This window comes from Leguminivora glycinivorella, chromosome 10, assembly GCF_023078275.1.
Source record: "Leguminivora glycinivorella isolate SPB_JAAS2020 chromosome 10, LegGlyc_1.1, whole genome shotgun sequence".
In the NCBI taxonomy this organism is placed as follows: domain Eukaryota; kingdom Metazoa; phylum Arthropoda; class Insecta; order Lepidoptera; family Tortricidae; genus Leguminivora; species Leguminivora glycinivorella.
This window is the reverse complement of record NC_062980.1, coordinates 15,240,659-15,256,493: the sequence shown is the minus strand read 5'-3', so window position 1 is coordinate 15,256,493 and position 15,835 is coordinate 15,240,659. Positions and strand designations below refer to the sequence as shown.

Genomic DNA, 15,835 nt, shown 5'->3' with positions numbered 1-15,835 from the left:
GAATCTAAACCTTACTCAATCCGACTTAGGAGAAACTGATCTACTCGAGCGCAAAGGCTTGACATAGCAATCAAGACTTCGCCGGTCGTGGTATATTGTATCATAGTTTCTGCTACCTGATATGAAGCAAAGAAGCTTACCCAGCAGTGCACAGCCAGATTGTATACAGGCATCAGCGATGCCGCTGACAATGGTTGTCGCCACATCAACCTGTAACCTCCCACAGGCCATGTAGTCTAAGAACGCGAAAGGTTCCGCTCCGGCGCAGAGGATGTCGTTCACACACATAGCGACCAGGTCTTGACCGATCGTGTCGTATTTCTTCATGGTTTCCGCTATCTGAGGAAAGGAAAAACTGATTTAGTATTGCTGATTTTCTAAACATATTGGAACTAATGGTTAAGTGTCTCAGACATGAGTTAGACTGATAGATTCACTACTCCCAGGTTAACCTAAGATATGAACTGAGCTTTAATACTAAAGTAGATCTGCGTGCAATCGCCTTCCAAATTCAAAACGGTAAGGTACTTTAAGCTTAGTTCCAACTCCATCAATCTCCTGAACCCATAGGCACGGGATTTTTAAGTAGCGGGTCCATACCCGCAAGGTGGAACAGGTTACTGAAGCACCCCAAACGAAGTAGACCCCAACAGTTCCAATAGTTAAGACTATCTAGTATGACTAAAAAGGTATACCTTAAGTTTAGTTCCAACTCCGTCAGTCCCTTGAACCAATACAGGGTCTTTCAGCAGCGGGTCCATAGCTGCAAGTTCGAACAGGCCACTGAAGCACCCCAGACGGCTTAGGACGCCACAGCGATGGGTGCCAATGGCAAGGGGCTCAATGTTTCTCACTAGAAACCCTGAGGTATACCTTAAGTTTAGTTCCGACTCCATCAGTCCCCTGAACCAATACGGGGTCTTTCAGCAGCGGGTCCATAGCTGCAAGTTCGAACAGGCCACTGAAGCACCCCAGACGGCTTAGGACGCCACAGCGATGGGTGCCAATGGCAAGGGGCTCAATGTTTCTCACTAGAAACCCTGAGGTATACTATACCTTAAGTTTAGTTCCGACTCCATCAGTCCCCTGAACCAATACGGGGTCTTTCAGCAGCGGGTCCAAAGCTGCAAGTTGGAACAGGCCACTGAAGCACCCGAGACGGCCTAGGACACCACGGCGATGTATGCCGGTGGCTAGAGGTTCGATCTTGCTCACTAGCAAAGCAACGCTAAGGCATACCTTAAGTTTAGTTCCAACTCCATCAGTCCCCTGAACCAATACGGGGTCTTTCAGCAGCGGGTCCATGGCTGCAAGTTGGAACCGGCCACTGAAGCACCCGAGACGGCCTAGGACACCACGGCGATGTATGCCGGTGGCTAGAGGTTCGATCTTGCTCACTAGCAAAGCAACGCTAAGGCATACCTTAAGTTTAGTTCCAACTCCATCAGTCCCCTGAACCAATACGGGGTCTTTCAGCAGCGGATCCATGGCTGCAAGTTGGAACAGGCCACTGAAGCACCCGAGACGGCCTAGAACGCCACGGCGATGGGTGCCAGTGGCTAGAGGTTCGATCTTGCTCACTAGCAACGCTAAGGCATACCTTAAGTTTAGTTCCAACTCCATCGGTCCCCTGAACCAATACGGGGTCTTTCAGTAGCGGGTCCATGGCCGCAAGTTGGAACAGGCCACTGAAGCACCCGAGACGGCCTAGGACGCCACGGCGATGTGTGCCGGTGGCTAGAGGTTCGATCTTGCTCACTAGCAAAGCAACGCTAAGGCATACCTTAAGTTTAGTTCCAACTCCATCAGTCCCCTGAACCAAAACGGGGTCTTTCAGCAGCGGGTCCATGGCTGCAAGTTGGAACCGGCCACTGAAGCACCCGAGACGGCCTAGGACGCCACGGCGATGGGTGCCAGTGGCTAGAGGTTCGATCTTGCTCACTAGCAACGCTAAGGCATACCTTAAGTTTAGTTCCAACTCCATCGGTCCCCTGAACCAATACGGGGTCTTTCAGCAGCGGGTCCATGGCTGCAAGTTGGAACAGGCCACTGAAGCACCCCAAACGGCCTAGGACGCCACGGCGATGTGTGCCGGTGGCTAGGGGCTCGATTTTGCGTACAAGCAACGCTGCGGCGTCGATGTCGACACCGGCTTGGAGGTAGGAGAGGCCGTTGATTCTGGAAAAATGTTTATAATTAAACGAGTTTTTGTAACATTAGTATGACGATTATCGACGTTCGTCGACAAATATGAGACGGCAGTCGGCGCAATGAAGATGGCGCTGCGATCGCAAATTACCAAAAAGTACACAAACCGTAAAAACGTCATGTGTCGTACATATGATAATGATTCATCAAGGCGGTTTGTTTTCATTTTTATCCTAGTGGCGTCCCCTATGTAAAGTAAAATCCACAATCCTACGGACTAAATTGACAAATGACTGACAGGTAAAATGTTACCAGGAACAGCAAAATAAAAATAGTGAAGGGTATATGTCGATAACAATATATAGACAAGTTGTAAAGTACATATAACAGACAAGTTTAAATCAAGAATAAGTATATTATTAGTTTCAAATAAGAGGTACACATTTTGGTTTGTTCTATTTTCGAGGTAGTGGACGGATACCATGCGTTTTTATTACCCACTAGTTTTAAAACATAAAAAGGTTTCCAAGCCTGTAGGTAAAAAATAAAATACCATGTCCGACGATAATTTTACTAGTCTTTATTATAAAATATTATTCATTCCCAGCCAGTGTATTATGCTTTCAATTTTATCACATATAATCTATGGGGATAAAGTATCCGTCACGCTATGGCAAGTATATCATAAATATCTATATAATTTTCATATTTAATATAATTGCTGCTTTGAAATGAAAAAAATATCTCTAATTAGGGGTCTACAGACCTTTTGATCTGTCGAAATCACAGAAAAAGTTAGTATATTGATTAGCCGATCAAATTGTCAATTTGATTGTCCCGTCTGGTTGCACCTTAAATCTACGATGTCATAATAATTTTAATATCGATAAGAACGACACTGGCCAAACTGTGGCAACATTTGTTCACACTTACTTGTCAATTTGGTCCGTAGGATTATGGATTTTACTTTAGAGTTTTGCATAAACATGAGTTGATATTATCTCTGCATAGAATCATTTATAATCTGTCAGTTTTTAACAACATAATAAAAAAAACATAAAAAATCCTATTATTTAAATAAACTTTAACCAATTAAAATTTCAATAATTATTCTGCACTTCAATGTAATAATATGATTGGTGTTCCATTGGTAAGTATCGGAACGCAACCAAAACAAAATGTAAACGTCAAAATTGACATCTCGCTCAGTGTTGCCAGATCTACTGATTTAGCAGTAGATCTACCTGATTTTGAAAAAATCTACTGATCTACTGCTTTTTTTGTATTTTTTCAAGAAATCTACCTGCTTTTTTCCAAATCGATATTTTTTAGTATAAACAATTGGATTGGCTTCAAATTTTTACTATAGACGGTTCAACAACTTTGTGAAGGCGCGAAATTAAAACTTTCTATGGGTCAATTTTCATCCCTTCATTTTTTAAAGTTGCTGCTTTTTTCTAGTGACAGAAATCGCTTGACAGACTTTATATCTGTGATTGTTCGTAATGTAGTGGTAGCTTATTGGTATTAGCAATAGCGATTTAGGCGGGTGCAAGAAGTTTGCTGTTTGTATTCTAACAGGTTTTATAATATGTGTTCATATAAATAATAGTACATTACATCAGGTGCCGGGAAAGAAGGGCTTATCTGTGTAGGTATATCCATCTGAGTAGGATAGTGATACGAAGCCTGTACGCCCTTTTCACGGCGAGGCATGTATAGTGCTTTTCTCAAACTTGCAATGAAATGAAAAAAAAAATATCCCTTGATAGTTTTGATAAAACTGGGCAAAAAGAAAACTTTTCTAATTCCGCGCCAAAATTTTTTTTACTCTGAGGTAACTTATCAAACGGTGACATTCAGGTGCATTTGTATACTACTTATGAATGTTTTTTTCTGATTACTAAATGTCATGGTGTAGTGTCAGCATTTGACGTTTAACAAATGGAGGGTGCTTTACAGGCTTTGGTGTGAACTGCAGAGTGAAGATGATATTTATAGTACATGTACTATAAATACAATATCATCTTCACTCAGCTCACCGGATACGTAGTAGTCCCGACAACATTTCATTGCAAGTTTGAGAAAAAGTTCTTATTTGTGCAACTGCCCCATCGATACTGAATAGGAATGGAATCAATTGAATGCATCCTACACCTTATAAAACAAAGTCCCCCTTCGCGTCTGTCTATGTGTGTTCGCGATAAAATCAAAAACTACTGAACGGATTTTCATGCGGTTTTCACCTATGAATAAGTGATTCTCAGGGAAGGTTTAAGCATATAATTTGTTGCGACTTTGTTTGATGTTTTGATGTTTTGTTTGACGACCGGTCTGGCTCAGTCGGTAGTGACCCTGCCTGCTGAGCCGCGGTCCTGGGTTCTAATCCCGGCATTAAGGCATTAATTCCCGGTAAGGGCATTTATTTGTGTGATGAGCACAGATATTTGTTCCTGAGTCATGGATGTTTTCTATGTATATATTTATCTATTTAAGTATGTATATCGTCGCTTAGCACTCATAGTACAAGCTTTGCTTAGTTTGGGGCTAAGTTGGTCTGTGTAAGGTGTCCCAAATATTTATTATTTATTATTATTTATTTTGATATATGACGATATTTGCTAAACAAGTCGGACAAAATCCCACTGGCTGAGAGCCTTAATAATCGAAAACGCTGCCCAAACCGTTTCAGCTATATCAATGAGCTGTATAACGAAATAGTGTATCTCTCATAGGTTTACATAAAAGTCCGCGAAAGCATATGCCTATCTTTTACGGTTAACTTACTATGTATATTTGTATAACCATTTTTAATCCCCATGCGTAGTTGCGTAGCTGGGGAGAGCCACTTGTGTCGAATAAGTTTATCTTCGTAAAAATTGTATGGGATAAGTTTTTTCTTGATGTGTGGCTTTTCGATTCGATTTTTTTTCATACAAAACATTTGATCATCGATAAGAAAGAAAAAAAGCTTGTCAAAAATGACCTTTGTATGTTTTTTCCAAAACCTATAAACGCAAATCTTCATGAATTTGAAATCGCGAGAAGTCTAAAAGAGTTTCAGGACCGTTTTCGTGTAACAGCATAATTTTTTTTTTCATTCTTCTTCACTTGGTATCAATATTTGTAGTCTACTGCTTTTTCTCCCGATCTACTGGTTTTTTATTCATTTTTCTACTGTATACTTCAGATTCCGTCTGGCAACACTGATCTCGCTTATCAGCCCGATCAGCCGAGTCCGAGCGATTTACGCTGTACGAGAAAAACATTTTATTTTCAAGTTATTGTTTAAACGCTATTAATATTAATCGAAGTCTGAATTGAATAAAGTTTAGCTTAGTGTACGCTGTTGATTTAGATAACTCATAGCTGGTACTTTCGTGTTTACAATGGAGTCAACAACGCTAGATGCAAAGGAAATGTGTATAAAACTTGAACCCTACAACGATATTTGTGGGAAAAAAACAGCAGAAACTATCGAAGATGTATGTATAACAGCTGAGCATCGGCAGGGTATGCAAGTAAAAACCGAGACAAATGACAGTGTGAGTGTGAAAGAAGAACACCATAAACAAAATTTAAAAATGGAATTGTCTTGCTCAAAAGTTCGTGACGAGAATTCTAAGGATGCTTCTGGGCTGTATGCTGACCATATTGTAAAAGATGAGCATGTACTTGGCCCCGAGATAATGGAGAGGCCAATGCAAGGTCAGTTTTTAATAGACTTTAATTATTATGGAAGTTATCACAGCAATGTGTCAATTAAATACTATTATCATACCAATAAATGTCACAGCAGTACTGAACTATCTAAATTCCTATTTAAGGTGCAGAGTTTGTGTTCTTCTTTCTCTGTCATGGGGCTTAATCATGATCAAAACGGTAATGCATTCCCGGGAGTGTGTTTTGTGTACTAGTTTGTACTTTGTGTATTTTTTGTATGTTGAAATAAATACATGAAACAATAATGATAAGTTCTCTCCAACATGATATTGCTTTATTCTATTGAGTAAAAAAAAACATTAAATTGATTTAGAGATGGCCTAAATAGGGCTAGCTGCTAGCTATTACTTCTCCTAATTCCGTTATCTGATCTGACAATTATGGCTAGCAGTGGCGAGGCGTGAAGATTTTCATTGGTAAAGCCGGAGGGGTTTTTGGGATCTGTTTTGTATGGACTTCTACAGATATTGCAGAATTTTAGGGAACCCATTGGGAATCGAGTTGTATCCCCACTGCTGGGCAAAGGCCTCCCCTCGCTTTCTCCACTCGACGAATGCGAATGCGTCCAGGGGGGCGATTTTTGAATCTCGCATACGGGATTTTGTCACTAAAATGTTGAAAATGGTGACTTTCTTATTATTTTCAGTGACAATTTTCTGAATTTGAACGCGTGAGACTCAAAAATCGGCCTGCTGGTCGTCCCGCCATCTCCTATATTAAAGAAAATCCTGCTTTTGCCTGGTGGTGTCCGTAATTTTTTTTTAATATATAATATATGACATCTTATTTCGATTTTTAATTTTTATATAGTAGTGTGACTACTTAAAAACCAATAAACATAATATTTGTCAAAATAATTTGATTTGTTCCCATAGTTGCATATTCTTAATTTCTTTATTATTGTTGCAGGCAACACTCAGAAAAGGAACAAAGTGAGAAGCCCTATTATAATTATGAATGTGAGCATTGTAGTTTCAAAACAGCCAGAAAGTCCTCTCTAGGTCGTCATATGAGTACTCACAGAGAGTCTCGCCAGTTGAACAAAGATGTCTTTTCTGGATTTATAAATCAACAAAAATCTAAATTTAAACGGCTCAGAAAGAAATGCACTGGTAATGAACCTTACAGATGTAGGAAATGTAGTTTTGCCAGTGACTCGAAAGGTGGTTTAAAAATTCACCAACTGGGTCATGGCGAGAAAAAGTACAAATGTGACCAGTGTAATTACCAGACTGCCAGAAAGTACTCGCATGTAAGGCATATGAACACACATTTAAAGAGTTACTTATGTAGTCAGTGTAGTTATGCTGCTACCTCTAAACAGGATTTAATCAGTCACAAAACTATTCATAGGAAAAAAGACAGGAAGTACAAATGTGACTATTGCGGTTACGCGACTGCTAAAAGGTCAGTCTTAATATGCCATATAAGGATACACACTGGTGAAAAACCCTTCGATTGTAAACAATGTAGTTACACCACAACCACCAATTCAAATTTAATTAATCATATAAAAAACCATGGAGAGAAGCTTTACAAATGCGGTCAATGTAATTTTGCTACCGCGCACAAACAAAGTATGAAAGGTCATAAAGTGAAACACTCTGGTGTAAAACCGTACAAATGTGACTTATGTGGTTTTGCTACTGCGTTCAAGACCATATTCGCATCGCATATACTGACGCATTCTGATGAAAAAATATACAAATGCAGCCAGTGTAGTTACGTAAGCGCTGACAGAGATAGTTTACGAATTCATATTAAGGTACACAATGGTAAGAAGCCTTACAAATGTGATCAATGTAACTATGCAACTGTAGGACATACTTTTCTGCTTGATCATATAATGACACACAGTGATGAAAGCCGACACGATGGTGAAAAACGATACAAATGTGATGAATGTGATTATGCTGCTATCCATGAAAGTTCTTTACTGAGGCATAAGAAGAGGCACAAGGGAGCAAAAGTCTGTAAAAACCCCACAGAAACATTTGGACCACTTGCTGATAAAACTTGTGTGAAACTTGAAACCGTACCAGTATCTTTTGAAGGGTCACTAGGTTTGTGTATTTTTTTTTTTGTAATCCGTTCAGTTACGTTTTTTTATTAATAAGGGTCTTAATACTCTTAATGTTTTAATAGTCATTGATTTATTTTTTTCAGATTCACAGAACAAAATGGCAATGAAAATAAAAAAGGAAGAATTAGATTGTGCTACTGCCTCCAAAGATAATTCCTCATCAAATAACACAGATTCCGATGGAAAACTATACAAATGTTCCAAATGTAGCTATACAAGTGCTGACAAACAAAATTTACGAACACATACGATGTCACACAGTAAAAAGCCCTATAAATGTGACCAATGTAGTTTTGCGTCTGTAGGAAGAAACAGCTTACTTGACCATATGATGACACACTGGTGAGAAGCGACACAAGTGTCTACTGTCCATAAAAGTATGTAATTGAACCAAAAGTGCCATAAAGAAGAAAAACATTGTGAATATCTGGCTGGTCCTGACCAGCTCTACAACTTTTAGAGCAACGCCATCTGTTAAAATGTCTAATATTCTATTTAAATTCTTTATTAAAATTACAAAACTCTTAAAAGACATTATTATTCACACTTCGGTAGGTTTCTAATTTTCAATTGTTTCTAACCCTTCGATAATTGATGTCAGTGTGGATGGAGTGGGATTAAACATTGTCAATGCTCACTTGATGGTTTGATTTTCTAATTTAAGATTTTGCCAAACATTAAAATCCGAAATACAGAAATTCTTTTTTTGTTTTGCTTCAAAACAAAAAAAAAAAACGAAATAAAGAACTTAACTCTGCATTTAAAATGATTTTATGAAGAAGACCATGATAGGACGAAATGAAGGGAAATGAAATGCAAAATGCGAAGAAAATAGCATTTATTAACAAAACATAACATGAAATGGAGATTATTGAAATGGTACTACAGTGATATAAATGCAATTTGGAATGTAACATGAATTGTGAAGCGAAAACTCATGGTCATTCGAGGTGAGGCATGCTGAAACAAACAACATATGTGAGGGAAAGATCGATACACGAAGAAAATGCTGCCGATACTTGCTTTATTAGCACATAGCACACTATAAGCACAAACAGGACTTTTCAAATCATGCTAAACCATGGCATTCCTTATGCGTGCTACCAGAACCGATAGCACGGTCGCGCGATAGACGATACAAAGTCAGACCGTCCTTTTCGCTCTATTTGTAAGTGCGATAGTGACGGCCTGACGTGTTATCGTTTATCACGCGACCATGCTTGCCTGCCTGGTGTGTATCGTACTTTTGGGATACTCTCAGTAGAAATTAAAATCCGGAGGTTCAACATTACAAATGCTACATTATGGATTGACGTAACCCAACTACTTAAAGCAATATAATACGGTATGGTCAAGTGGTTCTAAACTTCTACGTTTTGTGGTAACTGATTTTCAAACTGGAAAACCTACACTAGTACGCAGAACGCAGCTTGAGCACAAACGAGTAAGACTTGGCCACCGGCGGACACTAGATGCCTTTATCAGCTATAGACTTTTAAAAACTTACTTAGAGAAGGCCTTGCGATTTCCTTCCTGTACTTCTTGTCAGGGAAGTCCAAAGTCCCCTCGGCAGCTGCAGCCGCAGCACGGAGCGAAGCCGCTCGAGCACAAACGAGCAAGACTCGGCCACCGGCAGTCACTAAAGTGCCGTTATCAGCTATAGCCTTTCAAATAACACTTACTTGGAGAAGGCCTTGTGCGCGATGTCCTTCCTGTACTGCTTGCCAGGGAAGTCTACAGCGGCCGCGGCAGCAGCAGCCGCCGCAGCCGCAGCACGGAGCGAAGCCGCTCGAGCACAAATGAGCAAGACTCGGCCACCGGCGGTAACTAGGGTGCCGTTAGCGCCGCGGGCTACGCCGCTGTGGAAAACGACTACGCCAGGGTTCGATTGGACTTGGGAGAGACCTGAAAGGAATGGAGATTTAGACGATTGCGCATTAAACGCAGTAAAACAGGTCAATAACAAAATTACTACTATTGTTTTTTAGAATCCTTGATTTATGATTTTCCTACATCTATTTTTAAACTTATTTACACGGCAAAAACTTTTTTTAAGTTTATTTAGAACACAAACAGTCATAATAAACATCATACATATATTACATAATGTACCAGAAACTTAAGTAATACAAATAGACATAAATACATATGAGGTTAACCTAAACAGTAGTTAAAAACAACGTAGTAGTATAAATACGTAGTTCAGAAATATGTATTACGATTCCAAAAACATTGACAAATACAGGCTTCGAAAAATATTTTTTACGAAAACTTGTAAGAGTGCAAATGAATTCCGTAGATCAAAACACCGCTATGTAATGTATGCAAGTCCTTGATCAGTATAAATGGGACTTTATTTTCTTAACCTGGAATACCTGGCTCAGACCTGTTTAAAAGTAAAATATAATGTTTAATAATGCTTATGGCACATAGACACTATCCGTCATGTTGATATCCTAGTATTCAAACAAGTAAGACAGTAGCTAGTTTCAGTTTGGTGCCGTGACCAGGATCTTCTTTTGTACTTAAAGAAATAGGGGTAAATAGTTCCAGGGTATAATTTTTATGCGAAGTACACTCACCACTGATGACGCATCCTTTGGTGGAAGTCTCTGGGTATCCTTTTGATGCTATGACGACGCCGACCGAAGACAGTTTGGTGTTCCATGTGACTTGTAGTTGTTTCAAAGTGCCGTCCACGCAAGCCTGTGAATGTTAAAAATTTGATCTCTGACTTAACTCTCTATTAGATCACTATCAAGAGCTCCTCGACTCAAAAGTAGTTAAAGGGGAAAAGAGAGAGTTTTCAAACGGCCGTGCCAGGAAAAGCTAATTGGTTCTGCCCCCGGCAAGTTATTGTTTTTAATTTTTATGAGAAATCTGCAAAATTTCGGACTTTGATATCGTCACAATCAGCGTAGAAAAAAATAACAATTTAACACATTCACTACATGACAAAAATAGCGCACTACGTCTTCCAGTCCAGCGGGTTCTCCGGCATCTAAACAAAGTTCACGAGTGGCCGCCAGGCCGGGTTCTTGGTGGCGAAAGTGTTAATTTATACTGACCTTCAAGACGGTGTATAGGTCTGTCTCCATAAGCGTCATCAGGATCTGTGTCTCCGGGTCTCCGAAGCGGCAGTTGAACTCCAGTGTCATGGGGCCAGACTTAGTTATCATCATGCCAGCGTACAGAACACCTGCAGACAATTATATTGATAATTTTTGATTACCAAGGTCACGGGCACAAGCGAGCTAATTTACCTCAACCTTACTTGAAAACGTAGACGGTACTTTGACAGGGTACGCCATAAGCCATAACATAACATAACATTTATAATAAGCTAGTTTCCTATACTTCAAATAAAATATTTTATGTAATGCACGAAATAAAGCAACCACATAATTAGACGAAAAATATGGACAGTAGTTATTTTTAAACACAATTTCTATTTAATAATTCAAAGAGAAAGATATAATAGTTATTTGTTATACATAAACGCCGAGTGTGGAATTGAAAAACGAGCAAGTGAATTGACCGTGACGTCACTCCTCGGTATTTCATAGCGAGGAAACTAAACGCACAAAATTCCATATTAGCAAATGGTTTTGACAGTTCTTAAAATGAAGCTGATTTGACTAGTAGGAAACTAGCCTATTATTCAAAGCGTTGTTGATGTGGGGACGACTATAAGTACGTTACGTTACTCTTACAAGTTCTACGGCGTTATAAAGGTCAAATAATTATTAAATTGTACATCTTGTATATACCTAGGTAGCTATTCACAATATAATTTCTCTTTAGTCACCCATCATTGACCACGAACACTGAAAAGAGTTCGACACATCGTTATTATGCGCGATATAGGTAACCTGTTTCATTAGTAACTACGGCGGTAACCTAAGAAAATATTAAAAAACAATTTAATTAGACCGCCGCAAAGTAATGTAACAATCGCAACTTTTATTTAACATTGCTAATTAACAGTACAAACAATAATTGCACCTCTATGTGTATAAAAATAAAGTTTGCTTCTAAACGGATTGTTTTAAATATTTTGTCATACGTATTTGCTCAAGTTATCTTTATTTATCTATTGTTTATGAACGTATACCGTCCAATGGCAGGTCACAGGTCATCCATGTAATTGCATAGTATGTATGACGTCAATATTGCGGTCTGGACATGTAATACACGTAGAAATTGCCACACCTTTGCCGATCGGCAAGACATGTGACTTTTGAACCACAGGTAACGTGGGCTCGAGTTCAGATTTATTTCAAATGATGTTGCCATTAACAAGTTTCTTAGTAAATACTCTCTTTCCTACAGATATGCTCCGTATGGTTTCCTATATATAAGGATGATTTATAAAAAGGATTTACAATCTTCATACTAAGAATCGTACCTCAATTTTTGAGCGCCACCTATTAAATACTATCGTAACTACACTGATGATGCCTACAAATTTTTTTTTTCAAAATGAGAAATGACGTGATATTATGATATTAAAATAAAAAAGCATGTCATTTGTTCTTATCAGGGCCCGTAACTTTCATGCCTATGACATCAATTTGACGTCACGTTGCATACCTATAGGCTGATTCAAATAGTTTTATTGTAATAATTAATCATTATTCATTAATCAATTTAATCATGTCCAAATGACTTCAAAGGTAGGTACCTAAGCTATTCATGCGTATAGAAAATAATATATTTTGTTTTTATAATTTATTGAAATAATGGTAACAAAAGTATTTTATAAAATGTATATATAGAAAATAAACAAATAATTTAATTTACTTTTCACGTATCAATTAGGTATTAATCATTTCACGTATGAATAGATTAGGTTAAGTCATGATTAAAATGATTGATGAATAATGATTAATTATTAAATAAAACTCCTGAATCACCCTATATGTAGCGTGACGTCAAATTTTTGCCATCGGCATGAAAGTTACGGGCCCTGGTTCTTATAAAAACACGCAAAAATATTTGGGGAAAATATCATTTTGGCCACTTCCAGGCTGCGAAACAGCGCCATCTAGTTTTAAGCTTAAAAGGCCTATACATTTCAGGGGTACGCATTTTTGTACGGGCTTTGTCTGTCCCGGTATTATAATATCATCCTTGCTTCTATATTTTTAACAGATAAATAAAATGTACAAGCTTAAATTAATTTACTTACATCACAGATGTCATATATACCATAGATCAAGCAAACGTATCTACTTAGCGTGTCAAATGAACTCAGTGAAATCCACTGAGTTGTCCGTCTTTACTCGCAGCTTGCAGCTTTCGGGCGTCAATTTTTGTAAGTTGAAGTCAACCAAACATAAAAAATGCCTCGTTACGTGATATTCAATTGCAACAACACAAAAATTATGAACAATCAAGAGCCTGAGACATATTTAAAATTACAGGCAAGAATCAACTTCAGTACAAAATTTGACACGCTCGGCCCCTATACAAATATATGAATTTGTTTCTTCTATCTAAATTAAGTTCTGTGACTTACATGATGTAAACATATTTAATATTATAAATACATTCGATTCGACAACTAAGATGCATCTCGAGATCGTGTTATCATGTTATGAATCGACTTTGCACATTCAACCTTAAAGCTGAAATCATAGTAGGTATCATATAGCAACTGCTGATAAATTATAAATACATTACAGACGTAAATTCTAGAGAAAGTTGGATCGATCCAGATGATACAGAGCACGCGCCACCGCCAACTAGGTAAACAAGTCCGGGTCTTAAGACGTAGAACGTCATAGAAGATATTGCGTTCAATCTCGTATTCATTTGTTTTTCTCCCGATCTGTTATTCGTCATTTACGGGGTCGTGCATAGATCTTTAAAACCCTACATAAAAGTCTATTCAGCGCCCGCCGGCTTCCGCGCACCCGCTCAGTAACGAAAAAATTAAAAACCATTGTTTGGCTCTGTAACCAAGGCAACGCTTTGTTATAACGTTACTGCGCGCGTGCGAGGTAAGCTGGCGGGGAATGGCTTTGGGCAGCTGCGCTGGCAGTGCAAAATATAGGAAAGTGTGAATTTCACGAAAGTTATTCTAGAAAACTATTAAAAACTAAGTGCATGGTCGTAGAAAAAGTATTGTAAACAACGGTGTTTAACGGTGAGTCAAAAAATACTCACGGCGTCTTTACTTTATTAACAATTTTCGGCTTCGCCTCAAATTGTTACCCACGCCACTCACCTCCTTACCTCCTTAAACGCCTGTTGCATAAAATACTATTTTCATTCTAAATTTATCGCCCCTCGTTGCTAATTTCGTACTTTTCGCATTTCCAATGTACTGATTCCTGGAAACTTCTAAAACTCATCATCATCACACCAGCTGAAACTAAATGCTGGACGCATACGCAGAATGCTTTTTACGATCGAGATGGACTGGCGATCCGATCAAGATTGTAGGGATACGCGTCTGGCCGCTTTGGAGATCATTGAGGAAGGCCTTTATCTAACATACATACATACATACAATCACGCCTGTATCCCATAAAGGGGTAGGCAGAGCACATGAAACTACTTAAGCTTCAGGGCCACTCTTGGCAAATAAGGGGTTAAAAGAAAACGAAACTGTGGTATCTAACAGTGTGGGGAAAATGTCGTTAAATAAGTATAAACGGACTATACAGTTCAACCCCTACATTGGCGATACCAAAGGCAAAAAACGTACCTAAAAACCACATAGAAAAAGGTACGGTGACCTAGATGGCGATACACCTTTTAGGGACGCTCAGCTAGATGGCGCTTATATTAATATTTGACATTTAAACACATATCAAGCTAAGAATAAGGGCCAAATTGTCAAAACTGAGGTTCAAAAGTTTTAAGCTTGTGTTGAGAGATGGCAGTCTGCACTGTGATTACACATTTTACTTTTACAGTAACTCTCTATAATACTCGATCCTCTTTGGCGATACTAAAGACTATCGTTTAGAACTTGATGTTTTTGACCGACACGCCGTATTTATTTGTAATATTTAATTAAATACATCCAATAGGCATTGCATCCGATAGAGGTCAGGGTTAATATAACAAGGTAATGATGTAATATTTAGGCTGCAACACACTAATCTATTTACATCGCTCTTCTCCATATGACCAATCCGAAATTGACGCAGACAAAGCGATAACAAGACACGAAATGAATAGCTGTCACGATAATTAGTCGGAGACGGTGTGGGGTCATTGTATCGACTTTCGCAATAATTGAGACGAGCTTATCTGTTGCTATGGCAATTTATTATTCTAGTCAAATACTATTCTTGTTCATACAAATCAGACCTACTATTGTTCATGGAATCAGAGAGAAGAGATTCAACCACACCGCTGTATAGGTAACGGTAATGGAATTCCGCCTTATGATTCCGTACCGTATTACTGTCACCATTTTTTAAACATCAGTGTGACCCAACCTTTATGAGTTACGTGAACCTCATCTCTCACTCATTTCACAATGATTTTCGTCCATTGACACGCCTGTTGCTATCTGAAGTGTCTCAGATCACATGTAATGTCAGCCGAGGTCAACAAACATATGATCAACGACTTTCTTTTTTGCTGGCCGAAGTGTGTAGGTATATAATATTTATCTGTTCTACGGAGCCGGGAAGCCCGGGAACTGGTAACTTCGTTTAGCGCAGCGGCCTGGAATTTGACGCTCTCCGGCCGGAGGAGAGAGCAAACTACAATATTTCTTTTCCAATTTTGCAAAATCACTCTTTCGTCAGAATCTGTCACGTCGAACACTTTTACATCATAATCGTTAGTCAAGAAAATTCTTGGCTTTTGTGAACCAGTTCTAAAGTCGAATAGTCATCATCCTGACCCTGCCATAGC

At 38.7% G+C, this 15,835-nt stretch overlaps 2 protein-coding genes across 3 annotated transcripts in view; one reads left to right on the top strand and one right to left on the bottom strand.

Moving 5' to 3' along the window:
• Window positions 1–15,835, bottom strand: part of LOC125230059 (trifunctional purine biosynthetic protein adenosine-3) — a 43,665-nt gene that overhangs the window by 18,734 nt on the left and 9,096 nt on the right. Inside the window, exons 5-9 of the mRNA XM_048135047.1 lie at window positions 11,023–11,153; window positions 10,537–10,660; window positions 9,637–9,859; window positions 1,962–2,178; window positions 141–339 (exon numbers count right to left, since the gene is read on the bottom strand). Of these exons, the coding sequence (XP_047991004.1) occupies window positions 141–339; window positions 1,962–2,178; window positions 9,637–9,859; window positions 10,537–10,660; window positions 11,023–11,153 (894 nt within the window). The remainder of the gene's footprint in view (window positions 1–140; window positions 340–1,961; window positions 2,179–9,636; window positions 9,860–10,536; window positions 10,661–11,022; window positions 11,154–15,835) is intronic.
• On the top strand, window positions 5,402–8,646 carry LOC125230057 (zinc finger protein 431-like). Of its 2 annotated transcripts, XM_048135043.1 has the most exons (3): window positions 5,402–5,856; window positions 6,781–7,934; window positions 8,038–8,646. In XM_048135043.1, exons 2-3 carry the CDS (start codon window positions 6,881–6,883, stop codon window positions 8,298–8,300), a joined length of 1,317 nt encoding a protein of 438 aa, XP_047991000.1. In that variant the 5' UTR covers window positions 5,402–5,856; window positions 6,781–6,880; the 3' UTR covers window positions 8,301–8,646. The 2 variants fall into 2 exon arrangements, with proteins under 2 accessions (XP_047991000.1, XP_047991001.1); XM_048135044.1 differs by lacking the exon at window positions 8,038–8,646 and having other exon boundaries at window positions 6,781–7,859.

Bases quoted from the DNA above. Each gene is read 5' to 3' on its own strand.
- LOC125230057 (XM_048135043.1), top strand. From the start codon at position 6,881: ATGAGTACTCACAGAGAGTCTCGCCAGTTGAACAAAGATGTCTTTTCT. The intron at 7,935-8,037 runs GTTTGTGTATTT...TATTTTTTTCAG, and splicing joins ATCTTTTGAAGGGTCACTAG to ATTCACAGAACAAAATGGCA.